The sequence below is a fragment of the Macrosteles quadrilineatus genome, unplaced genomic scaffold, assembly GCF_028750875.1.
Source record: "Macrosteles quadrilineatus isolate MER2022 unplaced genomic scaffold, UCM_ALF_1.0 Scaffold_36__1_contigs__length_1205136, whole genome shotgun sequence".
Lineage (NCBI taxonomy): Eukaryota > Metazoa > Arthropoda > Insecta > Hemiptera > Cicadellidae > Macrosteles > Macrosteles quadrilineatus.
The window spans coordinates 861,122-881,903 of record NW_026542629.1 but is presented as its reverse complement, the minus strand read 5'-3'; the positions used below and the strand labels follow the sequence as shown (position 1 = coordinate 881,903).

The 20,782-nt window shown below is 37.2% G+C and overlaps 1 protein-coding gene across 1 annotated transcript; it reads left to right on the top strand.

Moving 5' to 3' along the window:
• Positions 1-16,333: 16,333 nt before the first annotated feature.
• Positions 16,334-20,314, top strand: LOC129005836 (dual specificity protein phosphatase CDC14A-like). The gene is made up of 6 exons (XM_054434853.1): positions 16,334-16,633; positions 17,471-17,672; positions 18,105-18,412; positions 18,550-18,679; positions 19,306-19,484; positions 19,915-20,314. Exons 1-6 carry the CDS (start codon positions 16,431-16,433, stop codon positions 20,237-20,239), a joined length of 1,347 nt encoding a protein of 448 aa, XP_054290828.1. The 5' UTR covers positions 16,334-16,430; the 3' UTR covers positions 20,240-20,314.
• Positions 20,315-20,782: the final 468 nt, after the last annotated feature.

The following is a 20,782-nucleotide window of genomic DNA, read 5'->3' as shown; positions in this document are numbered from 1 at the left end:
GCTGGGCAGACCCGGGCAAACCGACAATGGCGTCCATCAATAATGTGTTCGGTTTGACGCGGTAGAACGACGACGGATTAATGCGCGGATCATATGTGGCCACATGAAACGTGTCGAGCCATATGCATACATTGTCTACTGGTTAAACGGATAGTGTAATGAATACATTCGTCTGGGGAATTTAGTTTTCTGGTATTCAGAATAGTGAAATATATTGATTTTTCTGATGTTTATTGTAAGTTGTTTTCAAAATACGCTGCACATATCGTTTTATAAAATGAAACTAATCTACTAGAAGTACGTATGTTTAATATTCACCACAGTAAATAAACATATTAATTACATCATATTAATTTCATCTGCTAAACAAGTACTTAAAAAAATATTGCGACAGTAGAATTAAATCCTTTTAAACCTCTGCTCCCATATATAGCTCAATAAGGGAATCAATGAAATGTCAGTGTATCATGTATTGTGGGTAATGGTTGGTTAAACACATTGATAACAAGCTGCAATGTGGTTTAAAAAGCAATTTAAAACAAATATGCTTACACTAATTAAATCGAATTAAATGTACGTTACATGATTTTAAATTGAATAAATAAATTCGAAATAATTTAATTTTAAAATGAATACAAACTATTTGATTCTAAAAGAAGAAAATTATTGTTCTCTGTAGCAGTGTTAATTATGTAAACAGCGCTGTTCAGTCGACTATGAAACTCGATTCTGTCTTTAATTACAAGATAGTGAATTGTGCTTTATATTGGTTATAGTCAGGCTAATGAAACCATATTAAATTTAATAGTGATTTGTAGCAAAAATATCCTTGTAATATAAATACAGTGTGTCTTACCTAAAGTGAACCAATAGCTAACATTTTAGTTATGAGTGTGACAGCTAGCTTCTTATGGGACACTTAACGAACTCCCTAAATAACTGAGTAGGTGCCACAATATTTTGCTTAATATTGAGGTTAAAAAGTAATTTGAGCATATAGTATTATTTACCATGCATGACTAAATATAGCACACGTTATGGGTATTAGCTTCAAAACATCACCTTACCTTGTCCATTGACTTACTATCGTTGGCCTTGGATTGGTTAAACAATGGTAGTTACATCTGCAAGTGCACACTGTATATAACTATCGTAACTAGGTACTGAGGAGAAAAATCCACTTGCTGACTTGATAGCGCCAGATACAGTTCATCACGAATACACCTTCGTATACATTTTGTATGTATACAGCCTAGTCACGTAAATACTGTAATGATACGCGAGTACTCGTTCGACATGGTTAAGTCTAATGTAAAGAAACCTCAATTACTGGTACCTACTGTATCTAAATAAACAAGATACGGTGCTAAGTTGATGTTATGAACGCATTTGACTGTTAATAGTCAATGGTAGATCTTAATAAGGCGTTTCAAAAGATTAAATGTTTTAATACTTGATAGAATCATTACATCTCTGTAAGAAGACCTACGGATGAAAACTACGGATAATATTGTAGGTTAAAACAATGCCACTCAAGATGGAGTAGTAATTCATCTCCTGTCCTTATAATCTTCCGCAGCGAAGACACTATGCTGTCAAGTGTTATTTATATTTATCTTCCGAGAATCTCCAGGTCTACTGTATGAAATGAAGGTACATTACTGAATACGAACGAGTAGAAATCCATTTCACGTTCATTATGTTATAATATTAACACGTTCTTTATCAATCGTTTTATTAAAAAAGGAATCTGTAAATTCTTGTGAAGATCATTTACCGTATCAGTAAATTGGGGCTTCAGTCATCTCAGTGTGGACTATATTCTTGGACTATATTAGGCTGTATAGTATAAAACAGAGAAAATAATTTATAATAGAAGTTACCTTATGTGGTTGCAAAAAGGAAAATAAATATTAAGCTCCATTCGATGGTTTTATTTCATTAGCAAACTTTTAATTAGAAATAGGTACAGAGATATAGCTTTTTTATTTGAGACTAGTAGTTTTGTCGAAATATAAGTACTTATTATAGTCAGGTCTTTCTCAGTCAGCAATTTTAACAAAGCTATCTTCTTAACAGTGAACATTTTGAAATGTAGCTCAAATATTTTTATATGAATAAAATTAAATTCATCCAACAGATCTCTGTCATTGCGCTTAGCATTAGATGATGTGACTTTGAACCCTGCCAGGGGAAGATGCTCGTAACCGTGGCATAAAGTATTAGCGGTGCTTCGTGATCGGCGATTTTTATATTATATGAACTGCCACACCTGCGATATTTCAATTACGCTAAAAAGCTGAAAAGACAAGTTAAAACTAAAAGTACCTAGCTACGACCTCTAGTACCAAGTACAAGTAGTTTAACCCATCAATACCAATAGGATTTACCATAAACATTATATTTCAAGAACCTTATCTGATATGTGTATGTAAATTAATAACATTTTCTGAAGTATTCATGCCAACTTACGTTTTCTTTTGAATAACAGAAGAATCCTTAGAATTTTCTCTCAGCACCTGCAACATATTAGAATATTCAAGCATATAAAAATATGAAATATTTAACTGTTAAACGAGGTAAATCATAGTCAGTAATTTGCAATTAGTTCAGAAACTTAGAACAGCGTTTCTACATGTCAAATATACTGAAGATGTCGCAAGATTACTCTTTGATGTATGATATTTGACATGAATGTGCAATTTTTAAATCATGTGTACGTTGACAATACATACTGTAATCACTAACCATTAACTTGTCATAACATCCACCGATGGACCACAAAGGATTTTATAGATTGACAACAAATACCACAAGAGTGATGTTTTGATAACACAGCTTACATAAAACGATCAGTAAATCGGGGCTTTAGGTAACGTTATTCAATTGTGTGGATTCATATATTCCACCCTAATGCGGGCGACCAGATACAACGGCAAACGAGGCATTTGAGTAATGTAATTCGAGCTGTTCCCAGCTTAACATGTTAAACATGGCAAACTGAAATAAAATACTATTTTCAAAGAATAGTAAATATTCATAAGATAAATAGTTTACACGTATTCAATAAAAATAAATTCAAATTCTTCAAGGACAGGATTACAAGTCGTTATATGTACTACATCTTTTTTAAATTTGTAACCTTGTAATTTAGAAATTCCCAATATTTATTACAATCATCGTATAGAGGTTGAAAAACAAACAATTCTTTGGTACACGAAAGTATTATACAAATAATAGGTTACGGAAAAGTATACATTCATACAAAATCTTGTTATGATAAAAAAGAGGAACACTGTTGTAGTTTGCAAAAGCATATAATAACAATTTCTTTGATGTACGATATTTTACATGAATATACGGTTTTTAAAACAATACATAATCACAAACCATCAGCTTTTTTTGTTTAATGAGAAAACAAAATTATTAAGTTTGTTTCAATTACATTTTTTTTAAATTGTACGCCTCTTATATTTTATAATTATTATTCATTATGACTGTATTTGATGATACAGTTTATATAATCTTAATGTTATTTTAATCTAGGAATAATGTAATAGAAAATATTCCTTTAGAAAGTCTTAGGAAGCTATCTTATAATTCTTGAAGCGTAATGTGAAGTCATTGTAATATTCAGTAAGGCAAGGTAGGAACATTACTACTCACCGTGAGTTGGGAAGGTAACTTGTGACGCCAAACACAATCTTAAATCTCATGTGGCCACAAATTGCCGCCAAAACACGAGGGAACTACAAGGCATTACCCGCCTTTATTGCACCCTGGCCTCCGTTCAGTGCTACTGATGTTCTGTTAACTGAATTAGTATGCTACATAAGGGTAGAAGCACCATTTCGTTTTATAAAATGACCGGTGCAATTGACGAAATATTTTATAACTTGCTGTAACAAATAGAAACTAGTCTAGTTTCAAAGTTGGCGATCTATATATTTTTTGTGTTACACGCGATTGGTATTACAGTAACTACAGTTGTATGTAAGACGGACCAACGGAAAGGCTGCTTTCCAGCGACAAACTTTCGTCAGATAGGTATATCAAAGACAAATCACATCAGGGGCCAAAATCAAAGTTAACTTTGAGATTTGAATAAGAAAACAGTCCCACTTCGCTACTCACACAATTACTTGTTCCGTTTAAGATATCAATGAAATAACCCGTTTATTGCTTAGGGGATCAATCTTTACTAAATTACTGAAATACTGAGTTACTAATAACTTTGTATGGAATTAGTTATATACAGTTTTGGAAAAAATGAATCAGAGATTTATTATAATTAGCAATTGGATACCTCAATTTTTAAGGGACATTAAGTTTATAGATTGAATCTGATTGAATGACAAGTAAAAGCTAATAAATTATGTTTTTTTCTGTGTGATACTTTTCTTTCATGAGAGAAGAACATAAAATACTGTTTTATCTTATAAAACAGTATTTTAGACAAACACTTTTAAACAATAACCGAACATAATATAATGGTTTTGTTATGACTAAAATTTCATATTTGTATGCAAAATGCACTTTAAAAGCTTTATAGTTTTGAAACTTAAAGTATATAAATCAATAACTTAATAATACGACGTGTAAGTAATGAAATACGAAAACAGGACATCGCTTACAGATGCTTATTGGTTCTAAAGGTACAGTGCTTATTTTTCTTATTGCCGTAAACAACATGTTTCGTTGTAATGATCACCGTATATAGCATGAGTACCTTTGTAAATATATACTTTATCCATAGAGGAAGCAGGTAAAGTCGGGATTGGTTGATCAGAGCCACCCCGCGGCACAATTAGGTGCGGATGACTCAGGGTTGAGATTGGATTGGAGATATTGGTTTAGCTACTGCAGCCTTTTATGAGGCATGTTACTCTTTTGTCGAGTGTTTTAAAATAATTTGTTGAATTAAGACAAATTGATATAATCTCTTTTTATATCAAATCAAATTATTCATAACACATTATTTTGTGAATACATTTTAATCATTCAAATAATGTGCTGCTTAAAACAAATATGATCGTGAATTATTTAGTTAAATCAATAAATATGTATATAGTAAATAGGTGTATAGTAAATACAATTTTCATGGAATAGATTTGTAATGTATGTTCAAGTCCAGTAGTGCTCAACTGTGTTGATGTCTATTTATTTTACGTTTACTAGGTACAAATAAAAACTAAAAGACACAAATCAAAACAATGATTTGGATACTACTGATTGCTAGTTGGTATATTGCAATAGGGTTTTAAGCATTACACTGTAAAATCAACCCTAAGAGAAAATACCTTCGTTATAATCGCATTCAAGTAAAATCTACCCATCAAATGTTACTTTAATAGGATGAGAATTCTATTTGAAGTATATCAAGTCAATTTTAATACCTTTGACTCTTATGTTGATAATGAATTGTAACAGCACAAATGAAACCAGATTAACTCTGATATATCGGATTAGTTCTTTGAATAAAGTTATACTGCAGGGGACTGTAACGTTCCTGCTTTAATGAATCATATAAAATTATTATATTTAGTCAAATACTGACTATATTGTTAATTATCAGTAAATTTGAATAAAGAAAATACATAGTAGTTCGTAAGGTTAAGAATTCAAATTTTGAAACAATGTTACGAAAATTATTTTTTGCAGTGTTTCTTCATAATGTTTGGGTATATCTCAGTTAATTGACGACGGTAGAAAATTATATTAATTAATATTTCAATTTAGGACAGTCAACATGCAGAAACACACAAAATACTTATCAATAACTGGTAAAATTTAATTATTTGTTTCTATGCAGTCTATAGATAGAGAGGTAGAAGGTGTACAGTCAATATGAGCCCCACTAAACGTAAAGAACATCCAACATCTAGTGTAGAGGAGTGTTGGAAGGCTGCAGTCTATAGATAGCGAGGTAGATGGTGTACAGTCAACATGAGCCCCACTACACGTAAAGAACATCCAACATCTAGTGTAGAGGAGTGTAGGAAGGCTGCAGTCTATAGATAGCAAGGTAGATGGTGTACAGTCAAAATGAGCCCCACTACACGTAAAGAACATCCAACATCTAGTGTAGAGGAGTGTTGGAAGGCTGCAGTCTATAGATAGCGAGGTAGATGGTGTACAATCAATATGTGCACCACTAAACGTAAAGAACATCCAACATCTAGTGTAGAGGAGTGTAGGAAGGCTGCAGTCTATAGATAGCGAGGTAGATGGTGTACAGTCAACATGAGCCCCACTACACGTAAAGAACATCCAACATCTAGTGTAGAGGAGTGTAGGAAGGCTGCAGTCTATAGATAGCGAGGTAGATGGTGTACAGTCAACATGAGCCCCACTACACGTAAAGAACATCCAACATCTAGTGTAGAGGAGTGTAGGAAGGCTGCAGTCTATAGATAGCGAGGTAGATGGTGTACAGTCAATATGAGCACCACTAAACGTAAAGAACATCCAACATCTAGTGTAGAGGAGTGTAGGAAGGCTGCAGTCTATAGATAGCGAGGTAGATGGTGTACAGTCAATATGAGCACCACTAAACGTAAAGAACATCCAACATCTAGTGTAGAGGAGTGTTGGAAGGCTGCAGTCTATAGATAGCGAGGTAGATGGTGTACAGTCAACATGAGCCCCACTACACGTAAAGAACATCCAACATCTAGTGTAGAGGAGTGTAGGAAGGCTGCAGTCTATAGATAGCGAGGTAGATGGTGTACAGTCAATATGAGCACCACTAAACGTAAAGAACATCCAACATCTAGTGTAGAGGAGTGTTGGAAGGCTGCAGTCTATAGATAGCGAGGTAGATGGTGTACAGTCAACATGAGCCCCACTACACGTAAAGAACATCCAACATCTAGTGTAGAGGAGTGTAGGAAGGCTGCAGTCTATAGATAGCGAGGTAGATGGTGTACAGTCAATATGAGCACCACTAAACGTAAAGAACATCCAACATCTAGTGTAGAGGAGTGTAGGAAGGCTGCAGTCTATAGATAGCGAGGTAGATGGTGTACAGTCAACATGAGCCCCACTACACGTAAAGAACATCCAACATCTAGTGTAGAGGAGTGTAGGAAGGCTGCAGTCTATAGATAGCGAGGTAGATGGTGTACAGTCAATATGAGCACCACTAAACGTAAAGAACATCCAACATCTAGTGTAGAGGAGTGTTGGAAGGCTGCAGTCTATAGATAGCGAGGTAGATGGTGTACAATCAATATGTGCACCACTAAACGTAAAGAACATCCAACATCTAGTGTAGAGGAGTGTAGGAAGGCTGCAGTCTATAGATAGCGAGGTAGATGGTGTACAGTCAACATGAGCCCCACTACACGTAAAGAACATCCAACATCTAGTGTAGAGGAGTGTTGGAAGGCTGCAGTCTATAGATAGCGAGGTAGATGGTGTACAGTCAACATGAGCCCCACTACACGTAAAGAACATCCAACATCTAGTGTAGAGGAGTGTAGGAAGGCTGCAGTCTATAGATAGCGAGGTAGATGGTGTACAGTCAACATGAGCCCCACTACACGTAAAGAACATCCAACATCTAGTGTAGAGGAGTGTTGGAAGGCTGCAGTCTATAGATAGCGAGGTAGATGGTGTACAGTCAATATGAGCACCACTAAACGTAAAGAACATCCAACATCTAGTGTAGAGGAGTGTTGGAAGGCTGCAGTCTATAGATAGCGAGGTAGATGGTGTACAGTCAATATGAGCACCACTAATCGTAAAGAACATCCAACATCTAGTGTAGAGGAGTGTAGGAAGGCTGCAGTCTATAGATAGCGAGGTAGATGGTGTACAGTCAACATGAGCCCCACTAAACGTGAAGAACATCCAACATCTAGTGTAGAGGAGTGTGGTAAGGCTGCAGTCTATAGATAGCGAGGTAGATGGTATACAGTCAATATGAGCACCACTAAAGGAAAAGAACATCCAACATGTAGTGTAGAGGAGTGTGGTAAGGCTGCAGTCTTTAGATAGCGAGGTAGATGGTGTACAGTCAACATGAGCCCCACTACACGTAAAGAACATCCAACATCTAGTGTAGAGGAGTGTAGGAAGGCTGCAGTCTATAGATAGCGAGGTAGATGGTGTACAGTCAACATGAGCCCCACTACACGTAAAGAACATCCAACATCTAGTGTAGAGGAGTGTGGTAAGGCTGCAGTCTTTAGATAGCGAGGTAGATGGTGTACAGTCAACATGAGCCCCACTACACGTAAAGAACATCCAACATCTAGTGTAGAGGAGTGTAGGAAGGCTGCAGTCTATAGATAGCGAGGTAGATGGTGTACAGTCAACATGAGCCCCACTACACGTAAAGAACATCCAACATCTAGTGTAGAGGAGTGTAGGAAGGCTGCAGTCTATAGATAGCGAGGTAGATGGTGTACAGTCAATATGAGCACCACTAAACGTAAAGAACATCCAACATCTAGTGTAGAGAAGTGTTGGAAGGCTGCAGTCTATAGATAGCGAGGTAGATGGTGTACAGTCAACATGAGCCACACTAAACGTAAATACCCCCGCCGCAGAAACCTGCAGACTTAGCGAATTTTCATCTGCCTGATTGGATTTAAACTAAAATGTCTCCTTAAAAATATCACATTTATTCCCTATTTAAAAAGAATTAGTTTAATGAGTACTTAGGTTTGCTGCAACAGGGAGGGTAAACAAGTTTTTTTAATGTAAATATTAAAAGGTACTGTGGTTTAGTAATAAATTAATGTATTTTCCAAATTTGATCAAAATATGTTCATAAACAAGCAAACTACAACAGTTGACTTATTCTCCATAAGAATAACATGGGAATTTTAAAATTACCATTTTTTTGAATTTTCTCCGTAACAATTAGGCACATAATAACGCTTCAATATACAAAATTATTTGTTTTTTTAAGCTCTACAAAATGGTTTAAAAAGAAATTGTGAAATTTTGTGTTTTTAGGGTCAAAAATGGGAAAAACCTATTTTTACCCCATAAAACCCCCCATAAACCCCCGTTCCCATAGTCCGATCATGCTGGTTCGCGAACTCATTCAAGTTTATCCCGGCTTACACCTTCAAACCAAATTTTATCAAAATCGGACAAAAATTACTCAAGTTATCGTGCGGATGGACACATATATATATATATATATATATATATATATATATATATATATATATCTCTATATATAGATATATAAAAATTTGAACGAATGGTGTTTTTGGCCTCTGGGGACATCAAAATGAAAAAGTAAATCGGTCCCGGGCTTAGGTCTTACCATGAGACCTACGATAATAGCTACTTCCCTATAGGGAAATTCGCTAAAACATCCAACATCTAGTGTAGAGGAGTGTTGGAAGGCTGCAGTCTATAGATAGCGAGGTAGATGGTGTACAGTCAATATGAGCACCACTAAACGTAAAGAACATCCAACATCTAGTGTAGAGGAGTGTGGGAAGGCTGCAGTCTATAGATAGCGAGGTAGATGGTGTACAGTCAATATGAGCACCACTAAACGTAAAGAACATCCAACATCTAGTGTAGAGGAGTGTGGGAAGGCTGCAGTCTATAGATAGCGAGGTAGATGGTGTACAGTCAATATGAGCACCACTAAACGTAAAGAACATCCAACATCTAGTGTAGAGGAGTGTGGTAAGGCTGCAGTCTATAGATAGCGAGGTAGATGGTGTACAGTCAATATGAGCACCACTAAACGTAAAGAACATCCAACATCTAGTGTAGAGGAGTGTGGGAAGGCTGCAGTCTATAGATAGCGAGGTAGATGGTGTACAGTCAATATGAGCACCACTAAACGTAAAGAACATCCAACATCTAGTGTAGAGGAGTGTGGGAAGGCTGCAGTCTATAGATAGCGAGGTAGATGGTGTACAGTCAATATGAGCACCACTAAACGTAAAGAACATCCAACATCTAGTGTAGAGGAGTGTGGGAAGGCTGCAGTCTATAGATAGCGAGGTAGATGGTGTACAGTCAATATGAGCACCACTAAACGTAAAGAACATCCAACATCTAGTGTAGAGGAGTGTGGTAAGGCTGCAGTCTATAGATAGCGAGGTAGATGGTGTACAGTCAACATGAGCCCCACTAAACGTAAAAACATCCAACATCTAGTGTAGAGGAGTGTGGGAAGGCTGCAGTCTATAGATAGCGAGGTAGATGGTGTACAGTCAATATGAGCACCACTAAACGTAAAAACATCCAACATCTAGTGTAGAGGAGTGTGGGAAGGCTGCAGTCTATTGATAGCGAGGTAGATGGTGTACAGTCAACATGAGCCACACTAAACGTAAAAACATCCAACATCTAGTGTAGAGGAGTGTGGGAAGGCTGCAGTCTATAGATAGCGAGGTAGATGGTGTACAGTCAACATGAGCCACACTAAACGTAAAAACATCCAACATCTAGTGTAGAGGAGTGTGGGAAGGCTGCAGTCTATAGATAGCGAGGTAGATGGTGTAGTCAATATGAGCACCACTAAACGTAAAAACATCCAACATCTAGTGTAGAGGAGTGTGGGAAGGCTGCAGTCTATAGATAGCGAGGTAGATGGTGTACAGTCAACATGAGCCACACTAAACGGAAAAACATCCAACATCTAGTGTAGAGGAGTGTGGGAAGGCTGCAGTCTATAGATAGCGAGGTAGATGGTGTACAGTCAACATGAGCCACACTAAACGTAAAAACATCCAACATCTAGTGTAGAGGAGTGTAGGAAGGCTGCAGTCTATAGATAGCGAGGTAGATGGTGTACAGTCAACATGAGCCACACTAAACGTAAAAACATCCAACATCTAGTGTAGAGGAGTGTGGGAAGGCTGCAGTCTATAGATAGCGAGGTAGATGGTGTACAGTCAACATGAGCCACACTAAACGTAAAAACATCCAACATCTAGTGTAGAGGAGTGTGGGAAGGCTGCAGTCTATAGATAGCGAGGTAGATGGTGTACAGTCAACATGAGCCACACTAAACGTAAAAACATCCAACATCTAGTGTAGAGGAGTGTGGGAAGGCTGCAGTCTATAGATAGCGAGGTAGATGGTGTACAGTCAATATGAGCACCACTAAACGTAAAGAACATCCAACATCTAGTGTAGAGGAGTGTGGTAAGGCTGCAGTCTATAGATAGCGAGGTAGATGGTGTACAGTCAATATGAGCACCACTAAACGTAAAGAACATCCAACATCTAGTGTAGAGGAGTGTGGGAAGGCTGCAGTCTATAGATAGCGAGGTAGATGGTGTACAGTCAATATGAGCACCACTAAACGTAAAGAACATCCAACATCTAGTGTAGAGGAGTGTGGGAAGGCTGCAGTCTATAGATAGCGAGGTAGATGGTGTACAGTCAACATGAGCCCCACTACACGTAAAAACATCCAACATCTAGTGTAGAGGAGTGTGGGAAGGCTGCAGTCTATAGATAGCGAGGTAGATGGTGTACAGTCAACATGAGCCACACTAAACGTAAAAACATCCAACATCTAGTGTAGAGGAGTGTTGGAAGGCTGCAGTCTATAGATAGCGAGGTAGATGGTGTACAGTCAACATGAGCCCCACTACACGTAAAAACATCCAACATCTAGTGTAGAGGAGTGTGGGAAGGCTGCAGTCTATAGATAGCGAGGTAGATGGTGTACAGTCAACATGAGCCCCACTAAACGTAAAGAACATCCAACATCTAGTGTAGAGGAGTGTGGGAAGGCTGCAGTCTATAGATAGCGAGGTAGATGGTGTACAGTCAATATGAGCACCACTAAAGGAAAAGAACATCCAACATCTAGTGTAGAGGAGTGTGGGAAGGCTGCAGTCTATAGATAGCGAGGTAGATGGTGAACAGTCAATATGAGCACCACTAAAGGAAAAGAACATCCAACATCTAGTGTAGAGGAGTGTGGGAAGGCTGCAGTCTATAGATAGCGAGGTAGATGGTGTACAGTCAATATGAGCACCACTAAAGGAAAAGAACATCCAACATCTAGTGTAGAGGAGTGTAGGAAGGCTGCAGTCTATAGATAGCGAGGTAGATGGTGTACAGTCAACATGAGCCCCACTAAACGTGAAGAACATCCAACATCTAGTGTAGAGGAGTGTGGGAAGGCTGCAGTCTATAGATAGCGAGGTAGATGGTGTACAGTCAACATGAGCCCCACTAAACGTGAAGAACATCCAACATCTAGTGTAGAGGAGTGTAGGAAGGCTGCAGTCTATAGATAGCGAGGTAGATGGTGTACAGTCAACATGAGCCCCACTAAACGTGAAGAACATCCAACATCTAGTGTAGAGGAGTGTAGGAAGGCTGCAGTCTATAGATAGCGAGGTAGATGGTGTACAGTCAACATGAGCCCCACTAAACGTGAAGAACATCCAACATCTAGTGTAGAGGAGTGTGGGAAGGCTGCAGTCTATAGATAGCGAGGTAGATGGTGTACAGTCAACATGAGCCCCACTAAACGTGAAGAACATCCAACATCTAGTGTAGAGGAGTGTAGGAAGGCTGCAGTCTATAGATAGCGAGGTAGATGGTGTACAGTCAACATGAGCCCCACTAAACGTGAAGAACATCCAACATCTAGTGTAGAGGAGTGTGGGAAGGCTGCAGTCTATAGATAGCGAGGTAGATGGTGTACAGTCAATATGAGCCCCACTAAACGTGAAGAACATCCAACATCTAGTGTAGAGGAGTGTAGGAAGGCTGCAGTCTATAGATAGCGAGGTAGATGGTGTACAGTCAACATGAGCCCCACTAAACGTGAAGAACATCCAACATCTAGTGTAGAGGAGTGTAGGAAGGCTGCAGTCTATAGATAGCGAGGTAGATGGTGTACAGTCAACATGAGCCCCACTAAACGTGAAGAACATCCAACATCTAGTGTAGAGGAGTGTGGGAAGGCTGCAGTCTATAGATAGCGAGGTAGATGGTGTACAGTCAATATGAGCCCCACTAAACGTGAAGAACATCCAACATCTAGTGTAGAGGAGTGTAGGAAGGCTGCAGTCTATAGATAGCGAGGTAGATGGTGTACAGTCAACATGAGCCCCACTAAACGTGAAGAACATCCAACATCTAGTGTAGAGGAGTGTGGGAAGGCTGCAGTCTATAGATAGCGAGGTAGATGGTGTACAGTCAACATGAGCCCCACTAAACGTGAAGAACATCCAACATCTAGTGTAGAGGAGTGTGGGAAGGCTGCAGTCTATAGATAGCGAGGTAGATGGTGTACAGTCAATATGAGCACCACTAAACGTAAAGAACATCCAACATCTAGTGTAGAGGAGTGTAGTAAGGCTGCAGTCTATAGATAGCGAGGTAGATGGTGTACAGTCAATATGAGCACCACTAAACGTAAAGAACATCCAACATCTAGTGTAGAGGAGTGTAGGAAGGCTGCAGTCTATAGATAGCGAGGTAGATGGTGTACAGTCAACATGAGCCCCACTAAACGTGAAGAACATCCAACATCTAGTGTAGAGGAGTGTAGGAAGGCTGCAGTCTATAGATAGCGAGGTAGATGGTGTACAGTCAACATGAGCCCCACTAAACGTGAAGAACATCCAACATCTAGTGTAGAGGAGTGTGGGAAGGCTGCAGTCTATAGATTGCGAGGTAGATGGTGTACAGTCAATATGAGCCCCACTAAACGTGAAGAACATCCAACATCTAGTGTAGAGGAGTGTAGGAAGGCTGCAGTCTATAGATAGCAAGGTAGATGGTGTACAGTCAACATGAGCCCCACTAAACGTGAAGAACATCCAACATCTAGTGTAGAGGAGTGTGGGAAGGCTGCAGTCTATAGATAGCGAGGTAGATGGTGTACAGTCAACATGAGCCCCACTAAACGTGAAGAACATCCAACATCTAGTGTAGAGGAGTGTGGGAAGGCTGCAGTCTATAGATAGCGAGGTAGATGGTGTACAGTCAATATGAGCACCACTAAACGTAAAGAACATCCAACATCTAGTGTAGAGGAGTGTAGGAAGGCTGCAGTCTATAGATAGCGAGGTAGAAGGTGTACAGTCAATATGTCTGATTAAACACCTACCATTTTTGAGGAGAACATCAACAATGACATCAATAGGAGATCTGTTACCAAAGTACTTAGAGTGATTGGCTACAAGCAAATTGATTGTTGATTAAATATTTTTGATCGATTTTAATAACCAGTAACTGGTTAACAAACAGTAACAAATTTGATCTAATCGTTCCATTTTGAAAATAGTTTGATGTTTTGATATTGAATAAATAAATAAATTAGTCAATATAATAATTTAAACCCCAATCTACTAATATTGCACATCAATAAAAAACTATATCATCATACTAAAAGAGTTAATTAATGTACTATAAGAATTATTAATTTTACCAAATTTACTAGAAAAAAATCAAATTAAGAATGGAATGTGTATTATAGAATTCTAATAACTTTTTAACACCAATGATATTCCACCATTTATTACGTAACTTTATGTTACTTTTAAATTCATAAAACGTACGTAATTTTCTAAACGTTTACTTCACGTGAATGTCTCATTTTGTTCATGATGAACGGTTACAATTTGTTCATTTAAGTCAGTAAATGTAACCATGGGAAAATTTCAAACTGTGAACTTAGTGCTTATCTTTTTAACAAATTGTCATAATGTTGTATGTCCCTATGCAATTCTATATGTTCACATTGTTGAGTGAATACATTTTAGGGACCAGAATATTACCCTACATCCTTAATGTTTTGGGATGGCTGTGTGATTATTGTGTTATAGTTAGGATGCATGAACTAACCGGGATCAAACTTTATGAGAGCAATGTTTCGGACGTTTTAAAAGGGAATCAATTGTTTAGAGCACCTATTTGTTTTAACAGTTGAATCGTCGCTCATTGGAGAGAACAGACCCACGCGGTTTAAGGGAATTCAGCTTCAGGAGTTACGTCCTCGAAATAGAAGTGTAATTAGATTTCGACTCTACCCGCCATTCCCACTTTAGGATGGGATTGAATTTCTAGTTTCTGGGTTGGAAAATCGTTACTCTTTTGCTATTATATATAACCATTTAAAAGAATCAGTTTAACTTCAGTGATTATTTAATTGTTTTTTTATACCTTGAACAGGAATTTGTACGTGTATGGATTATTTATCAGAATTTATAAATAAAATGGATTGTTTGTTTGAACAGAGATAATATTTTGCTTAGGGGTTTGCAGGTGTTTGCACCAAAAGCCCCTATAAAGTTCTAACATACTTGGGTAATGACTAGCAGGGGCAGTTTCAATCAATTATATTGGCAGTAAACACACACAATTTATTTTATGTAGGCACAGTCGTCACAGTGTATAGCTATTTGGTAGGATTTACAAGGACTTTACTTAAAACTTGATTATCACACGTACCGTACTTAATTTATTGATACTGTAGTTAATACTAAGTAAAAAAACTAGTGATTGAATTAATTAATTATCCATGTTTGTTGTATATTGTATGATTCTTTGGAATCGGAAATACAAGTATGTTGTTAGTACACTAATAAAATAACTTTAATTTTATGAACCTACCAAAGAATAAAATAAAAAAAACAAAAAAACAGAAAGATTATGATTTTTGTTCAAAATTTATCTCTAAAGCAATTTTTGATCAATGCTATTATTTTAGATCAATTCATTTCCAAAGTTATATTTACAAATAAAAAATCATAATGCAGTTTTGAAAATAGGATTTCTTCTGATTTTAATAACGTTCCTTTTTTAAACTTATACTTTTGCTATAGTCATTTTTTGTTTTGAGAGACAGTTCATCATCTTTATATCATATGAAAAATGTAATATAATTTACAACAATTATTGTCATGATCTAAACATACATTACATCATGATCTATACATACAATATGTCATGAGTGTCAAAGTGTTGAAACTAATCATAATAAAAATTTGTTTAAAAAGGGTTGTGAACGATGTGTTGATAAAAGTAACTGACTTTGTTCGATCTAACGTAAACTTTTGTGTAGCATCATTAATTTATACAGTACATAAAATATAATATCTTAACGGCAGATGGCATCTGGGTCCAGAAACAAGACCGCTTGGGTGTGAACGAGCAATCTTCATATGGAGGTATTTACTATAATTAGATGGCTACCCAGATTTCATAACTAAAACCAAACTTAGAAAATAAACATATACCTGGACTTATTACTATATATCCAATAGCATGGCGTGAATTCGAATTAGTTTTAAATAATACAAATTTTCACTAAATAATCAAAATAGTTACGATAGCTTAGCTAAGGAAGTCAGACTCTAATAAAACCATAGCAACACTAAAACCGCAAATTTTTCCGTTATCAAAATTTTAGTTTACAACCATCCAAATCTTTTGTATTATTCTCACAACCCTCACACAAACGCACCCCGATGTCTCTCAAGGTTGAGCTGGAAGCTGATAAGCACACGCAGCATGTGGCGGAGTTTATCAAAGACAGACTCTACTTCGCCACGTTCCGCAACAAGACACACAGGAACACTACCGGGGTACATTACTTCACTGTCGACGACGAGCTTGTCTACAACAACTACTATGGCGACTTTGGCCCTCTTAGTCTTTCATCTGTGGTCAGGTAACTCTTCTATAGACTACATGGTTCTTGGATTTATAACATTTCATAGATACTGCTGTCCAGGTCTAATTCACTGATGCAACATTTTAAAATTATTCAAAATAGTTGGACAAATATGCAGCATAGAACATGGAAGGACAGTTCAAATTTAAATTTTACACTCACACTCGTAGTTATAAGAATTGAATCGTAGTAACAAATAGATTACCATTAGATGAATATACAAAACTGACAAATATGCCTGTCTCTGTTTCTGTCCTGTTTTTCTGCTTTTGTAACAGTTTAAAGATAGAACAAACACTCAAATTTGGACCAACTTCAACTTTTTGTTGGCTAAAAATATAAGAAATCACATTAGGCATTGCTTTAACTGAAAAAAGTTTATGTGTAATACAATCTATCAAAATACTCTTTAATAGTTATGTAGTTGTATCAGTAATTGCTACTAACAGTAATTGCATCATTAAACATCATTGCCGTTAAACATCATTTTGCATTTTTATTTTAAACATTCAAACATGTTTATTTGTTTGAAATATTTCAATGCAATTCATTTCACAGTTCCCTTAGGGAATGTCGAACTCATTTTCTAATGCAAATTGAAAATGTGATATTCCTTATTTTTAACTGCATGAGATAAAGAAATAATAAGTTGAGTTGAGATTCTTCTTTTAAATGTATCATACTAACCTCTTTTTTATTTTAGCATGTCATGTACGATTATTGTTAAAAATGAGTTATTTGTCCCCGAATTTCTGCAATTGCAACATAATAATCGTTTGAGTACTGTTCAGTCTTAATACCACATAGACTACATATTATTGAATTTTTTTTTAGATTTTTAAACAAAGTAAACTTCAAGCTGAAATCACCAAGTCTGGCGAGTAAGATCCTGGTGCAATACACCTCCCCCAACGAGAAGAAGCGTGCGAATGCTGCGTTCCTGATGGCTGTGTACGCGATAGTACACCTCGACATGAGTCCTCTGGAGGCGTACAGTAGACTGTCCTCTACCAAACATCCCTTCCTGTCCTTCCAGGTGATATGCCTCTTTAGTAGGCCTATATTTAAATATTGATCTGGTCACAAAACGTTAAACCAGAGAGTTAATCCTAGCACTGCTTGGGGTAAAAGCTCAAAAAAGAAAGGAAGTTATTTCATTAAACAATAAATATTACTTAATTTTTGTGGGTCTTTTCCGTCGCGATAAAAAAACAGAGTTTTGAAGTTTCAAAATAGCTTTTATGAAAAATCACACAACTTCATCATGTGTTAGTTTTTACTTGTGCGTTTGAAATCCCAACCAAACTAAACTTTGGTTTTTGAACGTCATATTGAAATCCTAATGAAAAGCTCAAGTTAATTACATCAAATATCATCCCGGTAAGTTTTGGTTCCTGAGACATATTTTAAATTTAAAGGGATATTTTTTGGCAATGTTTTTCATACCATAAATTCTTCAAATTTTCAGGACGCAACAGTTGGAGATTCAAAGTACAGGATTCGATTGATAGACTGCCTCAACGCAGTTCGTAAAGCCATCTATTTCGGTATCGTAAACTTTAACGACTTCAACCTTGACGAGTATGAGAAGATGGACAACGTAAAGAACGGCGATGTCAGCTGGATAGTGCCGCAGAAATTCCTGGCCTTCTCCGGTCCTGTAGACAAACCAACGGAGGACTGTTACCACGCGCCTGAATACTACATCAACTACTTCCGGGACAACAACGTCAAAACTGTCATCCGGCTCAACGTCAAGATGTACAACGCCTTGTCGTGAGTTATTTTGTCTACCTATATGTTTGTGAAATTAAGTTGTCTTAAAAATCTAATTTATGTTGTCTTAAGCTAATCATGGTGATCAACAGTTTTCCATAAAGAATTTAAGCCTTCATCACCTAATCTGTCTCCAGGTTCACCAACGCGGGCCTAGCACATTATGACCTGTACTTTGTCGATGGCAGTGTTCCTTCCCACGACATCCTACAACGTTTCTTCGACATTTCAGAGAATACAGCTGGGGCTGTAGCAGTCCATTGTAAGGTGGGTAAACACAGTACACAAAAGGCATATGTAGCGTTGGGTTTTTTAAATTGTTACGTTATTTCAATTTTATATAATTTTCAATTTATTTTCGTTGAGGTGGCGTCAACGATAGATGATGGATCGTGTGATCAATGATATTCGACTGTTTCTTTGAGGGGTAAATGTTTATTTACCTCGTATCTTAATATATAGAACAAAAACCATGAAAACGCTACACGATGAGTGCCATCACAGTGGAAGATTTCTGTCCACACTCCTCGTTTGACCTATAATGACGAAAACATTTAGAACATCATCCAAAGTGACTCTAATCCTTCCCCCATTAGGTATAGAAATCCTACAGAAGTACATCACTTAGACTTATGGGTCACGTCATTGTATTCCAAGGAATATGTTAGCTACATCTTGCTTATTGGTTGCCGTTTGTAAGAATGATCACCCCACTTCAAAGCAAAAGGAAAATATAAAATTACAAATAAGCTTTCACCACCGTTTAAATAGTTCTGTTTTTGCTCTAGCTTCTAAGTTTTTCTTAGTTCTCGTGAATTTGGGGGAGGGATAATAGCCTTAAAGGAGTTGATTCAGCTAATCCTTGTCTAATTATCCACTATGTTGTGACACAGGCAGGGCTGGGTCGCACTGGTTGCTTGATAGGAGCGTACCTCGTCAAGCATTATCGCATGACTGCCTTGGAGGCCATCTCTTGGCTGAGGATCTGCAGGCCTGGCTGTATCATCGGCTACCAGCAGTCGTGGCTGGAGGAGCTGGAGCCTTCTCTTTGGAACTGGGGTGATGCGTTCCGGTAAATATGTCTCCTTGCTATTTTAATATCCATGTTAAGATTAAGATCCATGATTTCTCAATCACATTGGACAGCCTTGTCCGGTAATTTGAAAGAAAGGAACTGTTTCCTACGGTCCCGGGATTAAATTCCTCCAATCAACAGCATTTAGATTATTGGCAATTTATTATATTACGCATATACCTAAGTGAAAATTCCAAAAAGATAGAATGGTTGAAGTCATTAAATTAAAATTCAGTGGAATTGTAGTTATGCTCAAGTAGTCCAGAGCCTACATAAACTGTATGTTCACATCAAGGCGTTCAGGTAAGGAGAACTATCTTTGTTTTGACTATCTCCACGCTAAGATATACGACGATTAACTTATTTTTTTATTTATTTTGGTCTTTGAAGTTATTGAATTAATCAAATAGGCCTATTATATTTTTAGGTTACAATACCACGGAGGTGCGAATCGCATCCCTCACCACAAGTTCGGCATCTACAGCCACCGCGCGAGCAAGAAACGTGGTGCTGAAACTGAACCAGAATATCTTCACGAAACGGAGCAAACTACGCCTATGGACGTTGACCACCGTAGCTGTATACACTCTGTGATATCCAACCTTCCCAAGACATTGACTAGCGAGTCGTTTGGAGAGACACAAGGGGACAAACTCAACTCCATCAAGAAATGGCGAGACATGCAGCACATAATGTCTCACAAGCCGAAAACAGTGAAAACTGTGAAAGCAGTGAAGTTGACGAAAAAATAAGGCGTCTCGTCGTGAAGATAACACATGTACTTATTGTCGAACAGGTTTATTAAATAATTGTTTGGACCAACCAAATCCTTTTAATATTTTATAACGTTGTTTGTCTTTTAAACTGGACTATATTAGCCTTGTGTCAAGCCAAAAAAATTGTCGCTCAGACAAGATGGGAGTTTTAACTACATTGATCTGATCTAATTGATTTAATAGTCAATTTAATTTAAAAAAATCAGTTTGAATTGTCTCACTAAAATGAACTAAAAGTAACTATCGTTCATCAATATAAAGAATATAAACCTTTGGGAGGATAGCTTTAGAAACACATAAAAATATGAAAAACTAAAAAAAAAACACCTGTGCAATGTAGGCCTAAATAATTTATTTTTACATTTTACAGGCTGAATAATCTCAAGAAATGTAGCAAGGGGGTGGAGTTTCTAAATATGAACTCTGTGTTGGTTTTCCTTACAGATTATGAAGTCTGATTAAGACTTGCTAATTACGGAGCAGTACACAGACGTCATACTTCGTATCTTACGTCTACCC

Coding starts and splice junctions, on each gene's coding strand:
- LOC129005836 (XM_054434853.1), top strand. CDS start 16,431: ATGTCTCTCAAGGTTGAGCTGGAAGCTGATAAGCACACGCAGCATGTG. Junction 16,634..17,470: donor AGTCTTTCATCTGTGGTCAG/GTAACTCTTCTA, acceptor ATTTTTTTTTAG/ATTTTTAAACAAAGTAAACT. Junction 17,673..18,104: donor ATCCCTTCCTGTCCTTCCAG/GTGATATGCCTC, acceptor TCAAATTTTCAG/GACGCAACAGTTGGAGATTC.